This window comes from Rana temporaria, chromosome 9 (genome assembly GCF_905171775.1).
Source record: "Rana temporaria chromosome 9, aRanTem1.1, whole genome shotgun sequence".
NCBI classification, from domain to species: domain Eukaryota; kingdom Metazoa; phylum Chordata; class Amphibia; order Anura; family Ranidae; genus Rana; species Rana temporaria.
The window spans coordinates 22,988,679-23,010,252 of NC_053497.1; the positions used below are offsets into that span (position 1 = coordinate 22,988,679).

The 21,574-nt window shown below is 46.1% G+C and overlaps 1 protein-coding gene across 4 annotated transcripts in view; it reads left to right on the top strand.

Annotated features, from left to right (window-relative positions):
* The window catches only part of FLNA (filamin A), a 186,012-nt gene that overhangs the window by 86,671 nt on the left and 77,767 nt on the right, over window positions 1-21,574 (top strand). For all 4 annotated transcript variants that reach the window (XM_040322958.1, XM_040322961.1, XM_040322960.1 and 1 more), the window contains exon 2: window positions 432-862. In XM_040322958.1, coding sequence (XP_040178892.1) covers window positions 487-862 — 376 coding nt within the window. In that variant the 5' untranslated portion in view covers window positions 432-486. The remainder of the gene's footprint in view (window positions 1-431; window positions 863-21,574) is intronic.

The following is a 21,574-nucleotide window of genomic DNA, read 5'->3' on the forward strand; positions in this document are numbered from 1 at the left end:
AGAGGTAGATGACATTTAGGTACAGATAGGTGACAGGTAGGTGACATTTAGGTGACAGATAGGTACAGATAGGTGACAGGTAGGTGACAGATAGGTGACAGGTAGGTGACATTTAGGTGACAGATAGGTACAGATAGGTGACAGGTAGGTGACAGATAGGTGACAGGTAGGTGACAGCCGTGTTTATAGATCTGATTGAAGTAACAATGTTTCTAGGTGAGGAGGGATCTCTGAGATGTTACAATGATACAATACAATGTAATACAATGTAACAAAGTGCTGATCTCGGGGCTGGGATGGGATAGAGAAGTCCGAGGGGAATGGCGCCTCCATAGACGGTGTCGCCCGATAGATGTGTGTAGATGTGATGTATGCCCCCCCCCCCCCCCTCTCTCTCTAATAACCGATCTGTGTTGTGTTGTGTCTTTAAGGCCGGCCCATCCTCCCGATTCTCTCCCGGACCCTCCTCTCATCCGGAGCCATAAAATGAGCAGCGCCCACCCGAGGCTCACCCAGAGCGGAGCAGCGGCAGCAGGAGCAGCTTCATCAGCCGGGGCGGATCCAGCAGAGATGCCGGCTACGGAGAAGGACCTGGCGGAGGACGCGCCGTGGAAGAAGATCCAGCAGAACACCTTCACCCGCTGGTGTAACGAGCACCTGAAATGTGTCAACAAGCGGATCGCCAACCTGCAGGTGGACCTGGGAGACGGGCTGCGGCTCATCGCCCTGCTGGAGGTCCTGAGCCAGAAGAAGATGTACCGCAAGTACAACCAGAGACCTACCTTCCGCCAGATGCAGCTGGAGAACGTGTCCGTGGCCCTGGAGTTCCTGGACCGGGAGAACATCAAGCTGGTCTCCATAGGTAAGGCTGTGGGGGGAACGGCCATACACGGGGGGGATCGGCCATACACGTGATCGGCTCCACTGGTCCGATCACTGGCAGGGCGAGTTTATTGGAAGAAGTTAGTGATTAACTTATTATTGATTTATGATTGGAGATTTCCAGTACTCACTGCTTCATCTTCCATTCTATTGACAAATCTGTAAATAATAATATTATTATTATTATTATTATTATTATTATTATTATTATTATTATTATTATTTAAATTTTTTATTTATTTTATTTATTTATATTGTAGTTTGTATCTCTTTTTTTTTATTTTTTTCTGTCTATTTTTTTTGTATTGGATAATATTGGCTTACAGTGAGCATTCAAAGCTACACGTGTGCCTTACAACAGCTGTCTTCTTCCTGCATCAAGGCGGAGTGTTGGGGTGACCATACACCATACAATCTATGTACAATTGGTTTTGTAGCTACTAAAAACTGTAGGACCCTCCTAAACTATAACCGGAGGACCCTCCTAAAACTTATATACATCAGATCTATTGGGCTGGGGCCCCCCTTAGACTGTAGCTTGGAGGGGTGGCCCCCCTTAGACTGTAGCTTGGAGGGGTGGCCCCCCTTAGACTGTAGCTTGGAGGGGGCGCCCCCCTTAGACTGTAGCTTGGAGGGGGCACCCCCCTTAGACTGTAGCTTGGAGGGGGCACCCCCCTTAGACTGTAGCTTGGAGGGGTGGCCCCCCTTAGACTGTAGCTTGGAGGGGTGGCCCCCCTTAGACTGTAGCTTGGAGGGGTGGCCCCCCTTAGACTGTAGCTTGGAGGGGTGGCCCCCCTTAGACTGTAGCTTGGAGGGGTGGCCCCCCTTAGACTGTAGCTTGGAGGGGTGGCCCCCCTTAGACTGTAGCTTGGAGGGGGCACCCCCCTTAGACTGTAGCTTGGAGGGGGCACCCCCTTAGACTGTAGCTTGGAGGGTAGCCCCCCCTTAGACTGTAGCTTGGAGGGTAGCCCCCCCTTAGACTGTAGCTTGGAGGGTAGCCCCCCCTTAGACTGTAGCTTGGAGGGTAGCCCCCCCTTAGACTGTAGCTTGGAGGGTAGCCCCCCCTTAGACTGTAGCTTGGAGGGTAGCCCCCCCTTAGACTGTAGCTTGGAGGGTAGCCCCCCCTTAGACTGTAGCTTGGAGGGTAGCCCCCCCTTAGACTGTAGCTTGGAGGGTAGCCCCCCCTTAGACTGTAGCTTGGAGGGTAGCCCCCCCTTAGACTGTAGCTTGGAGGGTAGCCCCCCCTTAGACTGTAACCTGGAGGGTAGCCCCCCTTAGACTGTAGCTTTGAGGGGGCCCCCCTTAGACTGTAAAATCTGTATCAATCTGGGAGGACCTACTACATAGTAGTTGGTGGCTCTATAGGCACTTGTACTGTGTTTGTGTGTCCTAAGGATCACCATACACATTACATCTTTGCACAATCCACTTTAGATTCACTGAAATTGTGTAACTTGAGGACCTAGGTAAACTATACAATCGGTGTCCAATCGGGCGGGACCTTATACTACATGGTTGTTGTCAAAGCTCGCCACACCTGTTACAATCTGTGCAATCTCCTTTTTTATATCTGCCAAGTATGTCGCATGCAGGCCCAGCAAATTGATTGGACAAACAAGACGTGTCCTAATACTTTTGGTTAATCTAAGGTTGTTTATACAGCAATTGTATGGTCAGATTGTAAAGTGTATAAAGGGCAAAGGAGATTGTATGCTAAGATTTTAACATGTGGTGAGCTTAAGGGTGGCCATACACGTTACAATCTGTACAACCCTCTGTATATAGGCGAGCCAGGGATCAGCCAAACTTGTCCATCACTCTGATCACTTTCAATGTCAAGTTTACTGCAAAGTCAGTGATTTAGAATCGGCTTGAAAATGATTGGATCCTTTAATTTCTGAAAGATCTGTTCTATGGGAATTAAACGGTAGCAGAAAACGAATTTCTGAGAAAATCAAAACTGGCGCAATTGGCACTTGTGCCTTTATATCCAAAGTATGAATCCTGCATCAAGGCTGTGATACCCCCCCCCCCCCCCCCCACAATCTTTAGGGTCACCCTACACGTTACAATCTGACCATACGATATTTGTACAATTCACATTCGATTTGCCAAAACAATACTAAAAGGACCTACCTAAACCATCCAGTTTTGTGTACACTCTACTCTCTACCCTCAACTATGTAATGCAAGGGCCTTGCTGAGTTGTAACTCGAATGGATTACTTGGGTGTGTCCTAGAGACCTAGAACATCGTTATGGTAAGTATTATGGAGACTGTACAATCGTCTGTAAACTGGCCACACACTATACAATCTGATTGTACAATTTGTATGCAATCTGTGTTTATGACCAGCTTCAGCCTCCCATTCATGAATAATGTGTTTTAGGAACAAAGCGCTTAGGTGTGAATAGGGGCTGTGATAGGCGGGTCGGTCCTTGCTGATGCCGGGTATGATACCATTTCCTATGCTGGCCGATCTCCCTTCTGTTTATACACGTGAGAAACGATTGTCGGTTTGGTCCCTTGCAGTTCACCACTAAACACCGGAATGAAAAAAGTCACGTTTGACATTCCTACCGGGATCACCGGATTCTTCGGCCTGGAAATCGGAACGGGATACACATTTTAAGTAGTTGGCCTCTGATGGATCTGATTCTTGTTACATTGAACGTTTGTATGATTGGCTGTCTGGCTGGCCAAAGGCTCTCTGCATTTCTGACTCAACTTGCAGACATCTGAATGATTCGGCAGATTCCCCCATAGAGTGGAAGGAAGGTGTCCGATCTTGGCAGACTCCGCACTGGGCACTGCAATGGTCCTTCAAGAGGCACCAGATCTGTGTACCGTTCTGGCACCCGATTTAAAGTGGTTCTCACGAGTCCTAATGGGATGCTATGAATTGGACCTCAGGGGAGGTCTTTTACTGCCCAATGCATGATGGGATTATTGGCCATCTGAGGCTTTGTGCTGCCCCAACCTTCCTCCTTCCCATGATGGGACTATGGGGAGCCCCATCTTCATTTCTTTACATTATGGGACTGGAGCTCCATCTGAGACCTTCTACTGCCCTGTCTTTTCTATACATTATTGGACTATGGGAGGCTTTCTACTGTCTTATCTTCATTTCAATACTTGAATGGATAACGGTGGGGTGGGGGGGGGGGGGGGCTCTGTGAGGCACTGTGCTGCCCCATCTTTTCTGTACATGTTGGGACTATGGGAAGCTCCATCTGGGGCTTTCTAATGCCTTGGTCTCATTACATGAAAGGTTTCTTCACAGTAAGAGCTGTGACAATGCGGGATAGACTCCCTCCAGAGGTGGTTCTGGCCAGCTTAGTAGCTTTCTTTAAGAAAAGGTCTGGATTATTTCCTAAATGTACATAATATACCTGGATACTAACATTTTTTATAGGTAAAGTTGATCAGGGAAAATCCTATTTGCCTCTTGGGGGATCAGGAAGGCATTTTTTCCCCCTGCTGTAGCAAGGTGTGTCTGTGTCTGTCTGTGTCTGTCTGTGTCTGTCTGTGTCTGTCTGTGTCTGTCTGTGTCTGTCTGTGTCTGTCTGTGTCTGTCTGTGTCTGTCTGTGTCTGTCTGTGTCTGTCTGTGTCTGTCTGTGTCTGTCTGTGTCTGTCTGTGTCTGTCTGTGTCTGTCTGTGTCTGTCTGTGTCTGTCTGTCTGTCTGTGTCTGTCTGTCTGTCTGTCTGTGTCTGTCTGTCTGTGTCTGTCTGTCTGTGTCTGTCTGTGTCTGTCTGTGTCTGTCTGTCTGTCTGTCTGTGTCTGTCTGTGTCTGTCTGTGTCTGTCTGTCTGTCTGTGTCTGTCTGTGTCTGTCTGTGTCTGTCTGTCTGTGTCTGTCTGTCTGTGTCTGTCTGTCTGTGTCTGTCTGTCTGTCTGTCTGTGTCTGTCTGTGTCTGTCTGTGTCTGTCTGTGTCTGTCTGTGTCTGTGTGTCTGTCTGTGTCTGTGTGTCTGTCTGTGTCTGTCTGTGTCTGTCTGTGTCTGTCTGTGTCTGTCTGTGTCTGTCTGTGTCTGTCTGTCTGTGTCTGTCTGTGTCTGTCTGTCTGTGTCTGTCTGTCTGTGTCTGTCTGTGTCTGTCTGTCTGTGTCTGTCTGTCTGTGTCTGTCTGTGTCTGTGTCTGTCTGTCTGTGTCTGTCTGTGTCTGTCTGTGTCTGTCTGTGTCTGTCTGTGTCTGTCTGTGTCTGTCTGTGTCTGTCTGTCTGTCTGTCTGTCTGTCTGTCTGTCTGTCTGTGTGTCTGTCTGTCTGTCTGTCTGTCTGTCTGTCTGTCTGTCTGTCTGTCTGTCTGTCTGTCTGTCTGTGTGTCTGTCTGTCTGTGTGTCTGTCTGTCTGTCTGTCTGTCTGTCTGTCTGTGTGTCTGTCTGTCTGTGTCTGTCTGTCTGTCTGTCTGTCTGTCTGTCTGTCTGTGTCTGTCTGTCTGTCTGTCTGTCTGTCTGTCTGTCTGTCTGTCTGTCTGTGTCTGTCTGTCTGTCTGTCTTTTTTTCAACTATGTAACTATCATTGGACCATGAGGCACTCTATCCGAGGCTGTGCTTGCACTATCTTCATTTAATGGAGATCTCCATCCAAGGCCTTTGGACTATGGGGCACTCCATCTTCATTTCTGTACATAATGGGACTGTAGGGAACTCCATCTTGAGGCTTTCTACTACCTTGACTTCCTTTCGATACACGCTGGAACCATAGGAGGTGCCATCTGAGGCTGTTCTGCCCGTCTTTATTTAATGGAGCTATGGGGAGTGCCATCTGAGGCTTTCTATTCTTCCATCTTCATTTCAATACATGATTGGACTATGGGGAGCTCCATCTTCATTTCTATACATAATGGGAATATGGGAGCTCCATCTGAGGCGTTGTTGTCCCAACTTTTTTTTGTACATGATGGAACTATAGGAAGTGCCATCTGAGGCTGTGCTGTCCCATCTTCATTAAATGAAGATCTCCATCCGAGGCCTTTGGACTATGGGGCGCTCCATCTTCATTTCTATACATAATGGGAATATAGGGAGCTCCATCTGAGGCGTTCAACTTTTTTTTTGTACTTGATGGCACCATAGGAGGTGCCATCTGAGGCTGTGCTGCCCGTCTTCATTTAATGGAAGCTCCATCTGAGGCTTTCTATTCCTCCATCTTAATTTCAATACATGATGGGGCTTTGGGGTGCAGCCCCGTCTTCACTTCAATGGCTTTGTATCTTCTATGATGTCATAAGGCCTTTCAGTTGTGAGTTTTGTGCTGAAATAAATCTCCCAGAATGCTCCAGCTTGTAAAAAGCCGTGCCTGTCTGGCCCTCTTCCCCAGAATGTTGTCTGCTTGTGGCGACCTATTCATCTCCAACTTTTCTCATCCGTCTCCTCTAACTTTCTTTTGTTTCCAGCAGAATTCCTCAGCTGCACATGTTTCTTCCTTGGCTTTGCCATGCAACAGTTAACGGGGCCGGCAGCTTCGCCTAAAATTCCTTTTCAGGGCCGATTTTGCTTTTCTTGGACTTTAATTGTATAAATTAATATTTGCGTTTTTTCTTTTTTTAAATGTGGACCTTTTTTATCTCCCTGAAGGTGTTTCCTGGAATGTTAGAAATTCTTTTGGAAATGATGCCCGCTCAGGGGTCATGCCCCTAGTGATCCCAGCAGACCTCTGGAATGTGGTTGCCATGGAATTTCCTCAGGATCCCCCTTAGACCAAGTATTTGCAGGCAGGAAACAGACTTTTTTTTTTCCCTGGGTTCAGACTGATGCGGTCTATTAACCCCTGCAATTCCAGTATTCCAACATGAACGTGTGCCTGAAGAGCTGGATTTGCTTCTTTGCATTGTCGCCTATAATACAATTTCGATTCCTTTTTTTTGCCATGTATAATGTGGTAATTTGTTGCCATATACAACGACTCTAGAGCAGACTTTCTCAACTGTTCTAACTTGAGGAACCCTTAAATTATAAAAACAAATTTGGAACGCATGCTAAAACATTTAGGCTCCGTGGGAGAAATGCCCCACCTTGGTGGTGGTCAGAATATTTGCGCAGGGGCTGTGGCGCATTTGCAGGGATCCGACAGGTATTTAGATCTGGCAAAGAGCCCTGTAGCAAGCGCTTGATGGGAATTAAACATGGTGGCATCGGAGAAGCTGTGAGGGCAGACTGTTGACGCAAAATGATGCTGGACTCCATTTACTAAGGCTGGCCATACATTATACAATTTTCGTTAGATTTGCAAAAATTCTATAATGGGTCAAACCTAAACACTTTCAATTTGTATGCAATCGGGCAGGTTCTTGCATTACACAGTTGAATCTAAAGCAAATTGTATAATGTATGGCCAGCCTTAAAAGTTGTTGTAAACCCGCGCATAATGAGCTGGTATGCATACTAGCTCATTATGAAATATTCGCCTTGGATTACGATTTCCCACACACTGCTCCAGCCGGCGACATTGCTCCCTGAGTTATTTCTGGGTATCGCGGGCTCCGGTGCTGTGATTGGCCAGAGCTGTGACGTCAATCCCGTGCATGTGTACGGGAGCCACCGGTAACGGCACATCAGCTGAAGAAACGACACGAACGTGCCGATGACGTATGCTGATGCAGGGGATATCTCCCAATGAGTGCAGATTTAGGTAGCTACAGGTAAGCCCCATAGTAAGGGTTTACAACCACTTTTGTGTCTTCCTCAAGTCTTCCATTGGTCTTGGATGCTGCCCTGGAAGACTCATAGAAAGCGTTACCAGGTACTTAACTGTCTTCTCATGTGTTCCAGGGCAGCATCTGAGATGACTGCTGCCCTGGAAGACGCCTAAAAAATTTCTAGGTACCTAACTCCGTTGAGTCTATACTTGCCTGCTCTTACCTCATCTTCAATTTAATTGGGATCTCCATCCGAGGTCTTTGTGCTGCTCCCATCTTCAATATATGCTTGGACTATGGGGCGCTCCATCTTCATTTCTATACATAATGTAAGGAAGCTCCATCTGAGGTCCCCCGCTGGTGCTCCTGGCCCCTCCCCTCTATCCAGTGCCCCAATGAGAAGCGGTCTTCGCATGGGAGGCAATCATACCATGCCGAGCCAATTGACACCGACTCGGCCCAGCTCCCTTGTCACTGGCCTTGACTGCACTAGAAGCCAATGGCTCCCTGTTAGAAGCCGATGGCTGCGTGTGCCCCAGCAAAGCCAACGAGGGAAGTGAGGGGAGCGGAGCTGCAGACGAACACGGCGCTGGATCGAATGAGGGCTCGGGTAAGTAAGGGGGGGATGCTGACCAACATTTTACTTTAATGCAAGGAATGCATGATGGTAAAAATGTTTTGGCTTTACAACCACTTTAACCCTTACACCCTATTGGATATTTGTGGGGGGGGGGGGGGAGAGGCGTACATTTGGTTTGCCTTGGTGCTAGAGCAAGTTGCAAAATAACCCTTCCTTCAAATATTTGCCTTGAGGACATCAAAGTCATAAGCCCAGCCCTGGAACGTAGTGTCCAGCTTATGAATCGCATGTAGTGAAACGCTTGTTGCCTGTAACCTAGTATTTCACAATCTCCTTCATACCTCCACTCATCTCTGCGCCTTTAGGGGAACTTTTTTTTCCAAACTTCATGTAACGGACAAGATTAATCACACAAACCCATTAAGGTTGGGCGGATTTGAGGAGTGCCGTGTGTTTTGTACGAAGGCAGGATTGTAAAACAAGATGAGACAAGTATCCCATGTAAAACCATACGTCTTTTTATTTTAAGGGCCCATCAGGGAATGCCATTCAAATATGGGCCCCTTGGGGCATGGGCGTTACCTGAACTTCTAAAAAAATAACATTATTTGTTTAAAATTTTCAAATATGTGGATATAAAGTTTTTTGTGTTTAAAACAAACCCGCACCAATAAAAGAACACTCCAACCAAAGCTAGTGGTGGCAGCAAAACTGGCTTTTTAGGGTAAATGTGTTTTGACCATAAAGTCTAGTGACTTGTAGTTCTGCAACAGCCAGAGGTTGAGCACCCATGTGCTACAGACTGACTTGCATATGTATAAACTCGCCCCCCCACAAATAAGTGCATTCATTTGTAAGAGATGGAAAAGAGAACCTGGTGCTCAAGGCGCAGTACAACCCCTCAGGAAATTAATAGGCAGACCAGGTAATGTAGTAAAATGGTAAACTTTATTTGTAAACACACTTCTATTGCCAGTGCAATATTGTATGTTTACGAATAATTTGTAAACATGCAATAGAACAAAGTAACATAATAAAATATCAAAATACAGTATACCCAATCTATACATACAAATGCACTTTTTATGTATTTTGACATACCTTCATGTTTACTGTGTTGTTCCTAATGCCTTAAACACCAGGTTCTATTATTAAAGGGGTGGTTCACCCTAAAAACTATTTTTTATTACACTGGCCCCCACACATTACAATACAATTAAGGCTATTATTATTTTTTTGAAGCTGTACATACCTTTTGTACAGCATATTCACCCGTTACGAGTCCCGCGGGAGTGGGCGTTCCTCACATGTCTGTGATTGACATTTTGACCAAAAACTAGCTCCCCCCCCCGTCGCGTAAGCTGCATCACGGTTGGCGAAAGGAGCCGAACGGCAAGTCGGCGCTATACTGCGCATGCGCATCGCCGTTCGGCTCCTTTCGCCAATCGTGACGCGGCTTGCGCAAAGGGGGGGGGGACTCGTTTTTGGTCAAAATGTCAATCAGACATGTGAGGAACGCCCACTCCCGCGAGACTCGCAACGGGTGAATATGCTGTACAAAGGTATGTACAGCTTCAAAAAAATAATAATGGCCTTAATCGTATTGTAATGTGGGGGGCCATTGTAATAAAAAAAGTAGTTTTTAGGGTGAACCACCCCTTTAATAATAATAAAAATAATAATAAAAAAATAATTGGATCTGACAGACCAGATATTCCTTATTGTCTTATTTGTAAAATATGGACTTGGCCTTTTAAAGCGGAGCTCCAAGTACCTTTTTATAGCCCATTAAAGATAAAACCTGTTGCAATATTCATGTTTGCTCAGAACTCTCCCCTGCAGTATTTTTTATATTTTTTCCTGACACAAGATGACCTCAGGCTGATGGCCAGCATCATTCAACCCACTTCTCTGAGCCCAGGTCACTTTGGACCTGCTTGTGACTAGACGGTGAAAGGAGAAGCAGCACAATGAAGTTTCTTTGCTCTCCTCCTTTTGGCATATTTTGTGTAAGTACATGAAATGATTGGGAGAGAAAGTAGCAACAGGTGATGCCAGGTTTATTCAGGTGCTTTGCATGAAATTGGGTAATTACTACTGATTGCCAACAATACGGACCTACTATGTAATTGGAAAACTCAATTCTAATCTGTTCAGTTTTAATTTGAGTATATAGCAAAAATGCACTTTTTTGCGTTCAGATTAAGGCTATATTCATTCATTTAATGTTGCCGTGCCCAAAATGTCTGCTCATTCTTGCAGAGGTGAACATCCTGCGGACCTTCACATGGTCCTCGGTGCCCAGTTGGTTTCATCAAGTGGATTTTGGCTGATTCTCCAGGGCAGACTGGAAGTGACCACATGGCAGCACCGCACCCATTCCTCAGTTCTCCAAACCTCCGCTTGAGCAACCACCGCTCTGCATTCTTGAGTGCACATTGTCCTTAGAATCTGCAAAATGCCGTGACAGGCAAGCTTTAACCCTTCACTACCTTGCCACTGCTACGGGTTTGAAAAGGCATGGCAAATGGTTAGAATTGTGTTCACCCAGCTGCAGTAATCTGGAATCCAACTCTCAGCCCAATGTAGAGTGTAGGTCTTTAAATGGAACAAATCTATGAATGAAATGTTTTACATGCCCGTGCTTCTCGGGACCAGAACATGAGCACAGCTAAAAGCTGGCAGTTAAAGTGGATGTAAACCCACTCTTGTCCTAAACTACTGCCATAGTGCTGATCTATAAGGATATAGATGCCTCCTGCATGTATCCTTACCTGTCAAATGTCTCCCCTCTGTCTTCTAAGAACTGAAAAGCTGCAGATTTTGTGGGTCTGTCTGGTGCTCGGTGGGTGGAGTCGTGATGTCCGTAGACTCCCCGCCCTCCTCTACACTCCCCTTACACTAAATTCTTCTGTGATCACTAACATCCAGTCAAAATCCAGAAAGTAACCACATGACTTTAGAAAAGGAGTGGGGATGGGAATTGAAAAATGCCTGTCTCAGGCTAGTGCATGAGATATGTAAATAACCTGTCATTCACAGCAAGGGGGAAGAACGGACAAGTTTTCTCCTGTTCATCTCACTGAAAAAAGAGGATTACTCAGAGCTGGATTCACTTTGTGACAAGACTGGGCACAGATAGGAAATCTTATACTGTACATTGTGACATAAAAAAAAAATTGAGTTTACATCCACTTAAAGTAGATCTAATGTGGTATGGAGGTGAAGCCCCCCTTTTTTTCCCATATTGTGCTAAAGCTGTACTGTCCTTGGGTCTCATGCACACAGGGAACAAAAAAGCATCAGACTTTTGGGTGCATCTAGCCTTTGAGGATGGGATTCCATTGGCCAGCATATCAATCTAGTGCATGCATTAAAGTGTTTGTTACCCTAAAAAAGACCCTGTTCTTTTAAGGCATGTTGTAAAGCGCAGTGCTTGTGCTCTGTAATACCTAGAATGCCTGGCTATGTCCTTCCCCTGTAAACTGACCACAGTTGGATCATGGATGCTGAGCCCTGACCCTGTGGTCAGTATATGTGCCTTCGTCATCCTGTGTGTGTGTGTGTGTGTGTGTGTGTGTGTGTGTGTGTGTGTGTGTGTATATATATAGAATTGCAATTTTGTCACACTGTATTTGTGTAGCGTTGGGTGTTTTTCCCAAAAATTGCTTTTGAGAAAAAAAAAACACTTCAATGATTAAAAAAACTGTAAAGTTGGCCTGATAGAATAAAGGGCATGATTCTCAGCTTAACATTTTTGCACATATTAGCAAAAAAAATTTGGTAATTTTTATCCTGAATCATGTAGCTGCCAGGGGAGGAGCAAAAGAATAGCGTACAGCCAAAAGGCAGAAGTGTAAAAGACAATATATGGTCTTTTCATATTGGGGTGGATGTTGGGACGGCTGTAAGCTTCCCTCTTGCAGGCGGGACAAGTACACGTGTATTGTGGTGCCGTTGGCCTGAATCTCATCACACCATATGTATACAGTCATGGGGCCCCTGTGTATGGATGTGCGTCAGACCAGTTTGGCTGCCAAATCTATTGTAAGTGTTTGTGCATTGGCAGCTCATTCATACTGAATGGACTTCATAACAAAACTCGTACAATTAAATGGCTGCCTTTCATGTCCAATGCATACATGTGATGTACTCCAAACATTTATAGGATAGGAGGGTTGTTTGACTTTTTAGGCCCTTGTAAGATGAGCTGTGAGGCAGATTGATGAGATGGTTTGTAGGCATCAAAAGCTGGAGAGGTTGTCCCGGCTGTATGTGTCTCCCGATGCCTTGTCAGTGTCCCGGCTGTATGTGTCTCCCAATGCCTTGTCAGTGTCCCGGCTGTATGCGTCTCCCCCAATGCCTTGTCAGTGTCCCGGCTGTATGCGTCTCCCCCAATGCCTTGTCAGTGTCCCGGCTGTATGCGTCTCCCCCAATGCCTTGTCAGTGTCCCGGCTGTATGCGTCTCCCCCAATGCCTTGTCAGTGTCCCGGCTGTATGCGTCTCCCCCAATGCCTTGTCAGTGTCCGGCTGTATGCGTCTCCCAATGCCTTGTCAGTGTCCCGGATGCTTGAGCATTCATGATTATATGGCGGAAGGGGGGTGGGGGGTGGTTGCCATTGATCATGGATTTCTCAAGATAAGCCAGGACTGGCTGTGTCCTGATAACTTGTCTGGTGCCTCTTACCGGAAACCTTTATCAGCAGTGTCTGTGCCCATGAATAGAAGATCATTGCATGAGCAGGGAAGTGGGCAGAGTCAGGAAAAGCTTTTATTTTTGGTCTAGTTTAGGGTGGAAGTGACAAGGGCTCATAAAGAATGGAGTGACCTTGTGGTGCTAGCCTATGTTCAGGGGATGTATTGATCTTGCCTGGGAAATGTCAGTCTGTGGCATCTTTTTGAACTGTAGACCTGAGAATGTTTGGCCATAAAAGCCTGAACTGGACAATTATTCACCCATGTTCTGTGCCAAGTCTTTTTATTATGTGGTTTACAAAACCAGTGTAAACAAAATCTGTTGCAACTGTGTATAGTAACTTTCGGCTTCTAACTTCTGCTTGTTCATTGAGGCCCCTTTCACACTTGTGCAACTTTTCTGTGACGTTGGACATCAGTCACATTACAAGTCGTACCCTATGATTCCCAATGATAACCATTCGTATCTGCAACTGTACTACTCTGGTCTGACTTCGCATGTTGACGTCCATAAACCTCAAATTTACCCAGCGATTTCCTGATTTTGTCAAAATTGTGTGACTTTGAAAATAAAACCTAGAAGCTGATTAAAACTGGTGCAGCTGTGCATAGTAAGCTGTGCATAGTAACCAATCTCCCCCATAGTCTGTCAAGCTGCTAAATACCCTGATGAAAGGTATACAAGGTGGTGGCTTTATCCACCTAAAGCAGTGGTCTCAACTGCGGCCCGGGGCCGGATGCGGCCCTTTGCTTGCTTTTATCCGGCCCTTGGAACTATTTCATTCAATGACGCCAACAGTGGTTCACCAACAATTGGGCCCAATGACACGATGGGGCACAATTCCTCCCAATGACATCAACAATGGGGCACAATTCCTACCAAAGATTGGGGCATAATTCCTCCCAATCACACAGGTGATGGGGCACAATTCCTCTCACTGATACTGAAGATGGGGCATGGTTTACTCCAACTGATGCCAGGACCCTTTTCTACTCCAGATGGCCACAGTCTGGCCCCCCTAAAGCCAGATGAACAGTAAAGTGGCCCTTTGCTTAAAAAGTTTGGAGACCCCTGACCTAAAGGATATGCATTTTTGTAGGGCTGTTACTGCCGTTCCGGGAGCTAGGCCGAGGCAGCAGCGGAGCTCCGAATCATGTGGTGTGCCGATCCGTTGCACCACTAGTACCAATTAAAAGAATTTGATTAATCAAGGCATTAATCTTTTAATTTCCACAGTCCTACATTATTGGCCATCCAGTCCTGAGATGCTCAAAGCCCTGCCACACCGTAGTCTGGCTTTTTATAGGCTCAACATGTCTTATGTTCTGTACCCTTTTGGAAAGTACACGTAATACTTTCTTATGTTGCTAGGTGCTTCCTAACTCTAGCTATGAGGTCCAAACTGCATATTTTCTTCTGTTGCAGCTGATCCAACAGCTAGGAAGGAGATGGACCTTTTTATAATGGCGGCTTGGCTCTGAGCACTTTCCCTAGATGAGCTGCAGAGGGAAGGGGGGAGGTGTCGGCCTCTGCAATCCTTTAACTGCTGTTTTTTTCTTGGAGAAAGTGTTGAGAGTTAAGTGCCCATCTCCTTCCTAGCTGTTGTCCGATTTTGTTGTGGCTGGTGAGTGGGGTGCAGTTTGGACCTCACAGCTAGAATTGGGGAAATGCTTGGCAACATGGGACAAAGTACTACATATACTTTGTCACTGAGGGAACAGACCAATGAGAACGTGTTGCCTCATGTCCAAAACTGAAGATTTATGTGAATGAGCACCTTGTCGGAACATTAAAATGGCTGCTTGTCGTCCCCCCCCCCCCCCCCCCCCTCAAAGTCTTAAGTTCTGCTGCACAGGGGATTGCAAGAGGCTATTGCCAAGTGAAGCGCAGGTGCTCGGTTGCATAAACTGACATTGTAGATCAACCTGGAGTTAAAATCCTTCTCCATAACCTCTGTTGTCTTCTGGTGGAATAATCCTGACATTTTTTCATATTTGCTTTAGCTGTTTGCAAAGTACTTGTCATTCTTGGCCCAAAAGCCGCCTTGCAGCCAATCCTGTTTTTTGAGGGTTGTGTAGTTGCTGTTCAAGTTGTTCAACACATGTTTATAACAAGCAGCAGACTATGCTTGGGTGGATATTTTAAATCTTACTATTTGGCAAACTAGGATATTCTGGGTAGGAAAAATCTTTTCAGGGAATGCATAAAACAGAAGGCATCTTTCTGTAAAGAACATTTAATTAAACACAAAACAGGCAAGTACAGAGCACAAGAACAGTACAGAATGCAATATGAACAGTGTATTCTCTGTAGAGTTGTATAAATGGTATATCGTTGGGTGAAAGACTTCTGTCCCTCGATCCAGTGGGACCTGAAGTTTAAGTTGGCCCACAGTTCAGGTACACAAACTGAGTGGGATCCATCAAATGGGATCTGCTTGCTCAGCAGGGAGATCTCTCCACTTAGCGGGTGGATGATAGGTCTGTGTCTGCTATGCAGAGCAGACGCAGCCCACTGTTCTCTATGGGGTGGTCAGATAGAAACTGACTGCTTGTCCATTTCCATCCCTGTCATTTGGCCCGCTCCACAGATGGAATTGATCGCCTTGAATGCCATCCGTCTGTTTTTAGCAGACTTGATCAGATGCTGACATCCAGCACTCCATAGAGCAGTGTTCTCAACCCTGTCCAAGTACCCCCAACAGGCCTTGTTTTGAACATGTCTTGGATAAAATGGCTGTCCAAAATACCACACCATTGACTCTGATTTTTAATCACCTGTGCAAGATGAATGGAAACCCGTAAACATGGCCTATTGGCGAGGTACTTGAGGACAGGGTTCCGAACCACTGCCATAGAGAATAATGGATGGTCCCATTGAGTTGTCTGAAAAACTGACGGGTGGCCCCCTCTAGGCTGGTTTCACATGGGCTGTCGCTCAGATCTGCCCGTCGGTATTTCAGGTGGACCTGATTGGACCATCCATGGCTCTCTATGAAGTGGCAGATGTCAGCGGATGCCTAGTGGCATCAGAACTGATCCTGTCCACCAGAAACATATGGAAGCTGACGGGTAGTCCATTTTCATCCGACCGCCCAATAGAGAACAGCGAGCTGTGTTCTCTCTGCATAGTGGAGTGGATGGGGACCTGTCCTCTGCTTGCTCAGCTGAGAGATCCCCCACTGAGCAGGCAGATGAAGACTACAGAACGCCCGTGTGAAACCAGCCTTATTTTAATCATTTGTCTCCCTAGGTCAGTGATGGCGAACCTTGGCACCACATGTTTTGGAACTGCATTTCCCTAATTGTAAAAGTAGTTCCAAAATATCTGGGCTGCCAAGGTTCTCTATCGCTGCCCTGGTTCTCTATCGCTGCCCTAAGTCTTTCCATGATGATATTTGCACCCAAGATTTTGGCATGGTATGTTAACTCTAAAACTATCCCATGCAGTCATTTAAAGTGATACGTAATGCACACTCTTTAATTTAAATGACCCCTTCTCTTTATGTATATGGTTGATGGCACTGTAGTTTAATAAACAAGTCAGCTTTTCATAATCAAGGCAACTGTCGTGTGACTTGGCTGTTTTTCAGTCTCTCTGCAGGGAAACTTCAGCGGGAGGAACTCCTAGTTCTTTGCTGTTGGTCACATGTTTAAAAAAAATAAGCTTTTGGAATACAAAATTAATATCAAATGTTTTTTTTAAAGTCTCGCTCGGATATATCTTCACTAAATTTTGCACAAAAAAATAAACTAGTATGGGCTATCTGGGGTGGGGTTTTAATCACAGCCTGGTTTTACACCCCTCCAGCCTCTGTCTATAGTTTGTCTGCATAGAATTACAGGGAGTTGAAAACTATAAAAAGCCTCCATAAAGTGACCTGTAATATCCCACCACTATTGTATTTAACTGTTTAGTGGCCATGTGACAACGGCTGGTCTACACAATCTCAGGCTGCAGTGGGGACAAAGATGAGGGAGGCACAGTGAACAGCAGGATCAACAAGGTTTTATGTCGGCACCCGCATTTTCCATCAGTTGTCTGGTGCTCTGCTGCCATTGTGGGTACTGGAACCTGGCAGTGTAGACTTTCAGCTTCACGCCGGGAACCCTGCTGTGAGAGGCCCCCGCTCCTCTCTTCTATTGAGGGAGCCCTGCAGTGACCTCACAGCTCTGTGGCAGGGATTCTCAGAGGTGGGAAAGGATACCTTGTCGTAGACGGTTATCCTGTCTCCCCCCCCCCCCCCGAAGGGTGCCAATTGTGGCACCGGAGTCGGGGATGGATAAGATGAGCAGAAGTTCCACTTTTTTGGGTGGAACTCTGCTTTTAATGTGGTTTGACTGTACACTGAAGACGCCGCACTCTTGACAGCCCTCTGATTAAGCTCTGGGGGTGGGGTGAAATGCGTCAGTTTGGGTGGCCTAGGAAGAGCCGAGGCTGCTTAACACCCTTTGGACTGAGTGTGGTGTCTTCACATTGAAGATTAGCACCTTTAGAGACCAGCACCTTTAGTAATGGATCGGAGTAGATCTTTTATCACTTGGAGTGGTGCTCCAAGCTATGTTTGTGGGTTTAATGGCACTTGAATACCACATTTCCCCTACCTTGTATCTTAGGTTTATTAGGGAAGTAGATCACATCAAACCTGTTGTGATCGTTTGACTTCTGTCGCAGGGTCCTGATGGAAAACCTTTCCAGCTTCAGGCAACTTTTGGTGTATTCTGGCAGCAGTGGGTGCTGATGTCAGAATACAATGCCCTGGCAATGGGGTGAAGGGTAAGAGTATGGCCAGTTTAAGTGTTCCCCGGGCATACACTTTTGAGGGTTTGACGTTTTTTGGAATGAATGAGACATTCTGTCCACTCCAAGAACCAGCAGGAGCTTTTTTAGAAGCCAACTTCATTGACAAGAACTCAAGATGGCTGCCAGCTGTCCTTTTAATGGGGTATTGGCTACCTGGCTTCTGTGATTTGTCCAGCCTTGCTTTACTTACAGAAGTAATTGGGCATAGTGTTTATCATGCCAATGGATAACAAGTTTATGGCAAAGGGGCATTTAAGCTTTTTCCCCATGGAGGTGATCATTTCCCCTCATTCCACCACTGTTCTGTGGCATGCAGTCTACCCCCACCGCTTCGTATTTCTGCTCTTGTGCCAGTCTAGGCTTTTACACACACCAGAGACTCTTGGCATTCTTTCAAGTGCAGCAGCTGCCGAATAATCTGCTGAGTGGGTCGTTTTTATCCCAATGTCATGGCAACAGCAGCCTCTGGCGTCCCCTTTCCCTCCACTCTGGACCCACAGGCAGCCTGGTCACAACCCTTACACCCCCTTCCCCAAGACAGAACATAACGTTTATTTAAAGCAAATGCAAGTTTAATCCCTTGTAGGTGTCAAAATCGGCTTTTCTCCTCCTAGAAGAACTCTGTAAAGCCTTTGTGATTTAATCGACGTCGTGATTTGAAAGTGCTTGGCACACAGTGCTCACAGCTTGGTATGACCACACATTTCCTGTAGCTTATTGTAGCTGTGATCTGTTATGGTTCTTGCCAAAATCATTTTGGCGGTGGTTGAGTAAAAGATCGTCCTTTTTGTTATCTCGGAGGAAATATCAATGGGGGGGAAAAAAAGTTTGGAAGGTTGGTGAAGCCCTCATTGACACAAGTGATGCCAGGGCCGGCCCTACCATGGGACCCGATGGTACCATTGTACCAGGCAGCACTTTCAGGGGGCAGCAAATTTCCTGCCTGCACGCCATCCCATTCTGCCAGCTCCACTCTCCACTCCACTGTGGGGCTAATTGCCGCCCGACCGCTCCTCCCGTTCCGCTCCACTGTGGGGTTAATTGCATGAATAGAGCCATAACAGGTCCTTTTTATACTCCTATATACATGTATAGAGCCATGATGGGTCCACTTTAGTTATCATGATATAAAATAATGGATGTGGGGGCATTTTGGTGGGCGTAACTTTTTTTTGGTGGGGGGGGGGGGCAGCATTTCATTCTTGGTACCAGGCAGCACAATGTATTGGGCCGGCACTGCGTGATGCTTGCTAATGTGGGATGCTAGTGGTCTTCAAATATGCATATCGGGGAAAGTCTGAGTAAAGTCTGATGCCCTTCTATGCATGCTTGTTCCAGGGAACCAGCATTTGCAAAATAAGTAGCAATGGCGGCCTCAGTGTGTCCTTTTTTATACAGGAAGGTTGAGTAATAAGCCAGTCGGATCTGCCTCAAGTGGCTCTGCAGCAAATTTCTATTGCAATATAAAAAATGTGGAAAAGCAAGCATTGCATCCCCAGCCAAAGATTCCTTACTTCAAACAGGTGCAGATTTAAAGGAATTTTACTTTTGATAGTTGTCCTTTTTATTGACATCCCAACCACCCCCTCTGCACTGACGGGGGCAATTTTTTGGCTTTAGAAGTTTACTTAAACTAATGCCGTATACCCTCTGACCCCACCCTTCAAACTGGTCCCTTATCCCCTCTGTACCTCCAGCAATGGTTAACGGTTATTGGCCACACTGCCATCCCATGGATTTGAACCCCCCCCTCACCTTCTCTGTGCAGTGGTTCTGGGACAGGCCAAAGCCATTCTGATTGGCCAGCACCTGCTCTGGTCCATCCTGGAAATGCTGCACAGAGAAAAGGGAGTGGGGGGGGGAGGGGTTCAAATCCATGGGTTGGCAGCATTCCCCCAAGAGGGTAAGTACAGTGGGGGTGTACAGTGGTCACCCCCCCTTCAAGGTGGATTAACACTTAAAGACTTGGCTTTTGGTGGAAGGGTGTTCAAGTAAAGGATAAATGTACTAAGTGCAGTTATCTTTTATAGAATTTGTCTAGGGACTTCTCATCCTCAGTATGTCATAGCTGAGCATGAGCTGCCACGGTGCAATCTAAAATGTCCCTGTCCTATTAAATTTTTTTTTTCTTTTTCACATAGAAAAAACTTTACGAATTTTCTTTAAAGTTTTTTTAAAATCGGCATCCATTATAAAATTCATAAGTTCTTCATACATAAAACATATATATTAACATATACATATAACTAGGGTTGTCCCGATACCACTTTTTAGGACCGAGTACAAGTACCAATACTTCAAGTACTCGCCAATACCAATCCTTTTTTTTAAATGTGTCCCCCACAGATGCAGCCATGTCCCCCCATACCTAGATGCCGCCGCCTAGTTAATCAGCGTGCGGGGAACATTACAGCTTTCATTTGAATAGCTGTCTGTTCCGCCCCGCGTATAGACACTCCCCCCTTGCTCGTGATTGGACGGGTGATCTGCACTTTGATCGACGGATCACCCGTCCAATCCGGAGCAAGGGGAGTGTCTATACGCAGCGGGGAACAGACAGCTATTCAAATGAAAGCTGTAATGTTCCCTGCACGCTGATTAAATAGGCGGTGTTGCGGTATGCAGGGGAAGGGGGGGTAGTATCGGATCTGGCATTGGGGGCATTTGCGGGGGTACAAGTACTCCCGCAAATGCTCGGTATCGGTACCGATACTGGTATCGGGACAACCCTACATATAACATAATACATAAATACGAAAAAAAATTGTGTGGGTAGAGTTGGGTCCATCCTTATATTCATACATCTATAGTGGAACTTATTATACCATGACGCCTAAAAAAAGAAAAGGAAAAACAAAGAAAGAGAGGAAGGGTATTTTTTTTTTTCCTCCCCTTTACTTCTCCCTTCCTTCCTTCCTTCCTTCCTTCCTTCCTTCCTTCCTTCCTTCCTTCCTTCCTTCCTTCCTTCCTTCCTTCCTTCCTCCCAGTAACAGAGTGATCATATCTGCCCACCTCGCCCACATATAGATATACGCACATATACCTGTGTGTCACAGGGAAAAGAGGAGAGAAGAAAGAGGGGGGGGGGGGAAGTGAAAAGAGGGAGCAGGAGCGAGGTGGGTCTATCCGGGTACTTTCATGTAGTCCGTACCAGGTCCCCCCGCATTCAACCCATCACCTTATATATGTACCTGTGTCTCTTGTCAGACCAAGTAAAAAAAGAGGGGGGGGGGGGAGGGAGATTACCCCTTTTTATAGTGTATCCCAGTGTCCCTGTCCTTCTAATCTATGACAGTTTACTACATCATGAACTGTACACAGAAGGGTTCACTTTGCAAGGGGCAGTAACCATTTCTGTTGGACTTTAATGTCAAAAAAATAATATGGCCTGCAGAGCCATAATGACAGAGTTTTCTTGGTGAATGGATCCTGCGAGCTCCCAATCTTCCTGCAGAGCTGCATGTTGGGTTCCTCTCGCTGTAGACGATTCATTAGTGTAGGCAGAGCCGTCTCCAAACAGACCACAGAAAGCATTGTCAGACCTCAGGCTGTGTGCAGCGTGCTGCGGAGATACTTGGCTCAGCGCGGGCTCGGCAGGGTGTGGCTGGCGGAGGCTTTTTTAGCTCGGGTTATTGATGCTGCTGAGAACAAGAGTGAAAACAGTCCCTTTGTTCAGTATAAAAGCTGCTTTTAGAATCCCTCGCAGTGGATGTCTGCAGTTCAATGTTACAACCTTGAAGTATGTAAGATGAGCCGTCAAAGGCTTGGAAGTAGTGACACTTGGGATGGAAGTTTACAGTTGTAGGATTGGGTTACAATTGGAAGACTGTCTGGAAATGGGTGTTTTTTGAAAGAATGAGCTGGAGCTGGAGCTGGAGCTGAGACTGTTGTATTTCTGCAAAAAAAAAAAAAATATTCTGGCAACTTTTACAGTGCATACCAAAAAAATAAAAAATCCAAAGGGCATCACATGTGTT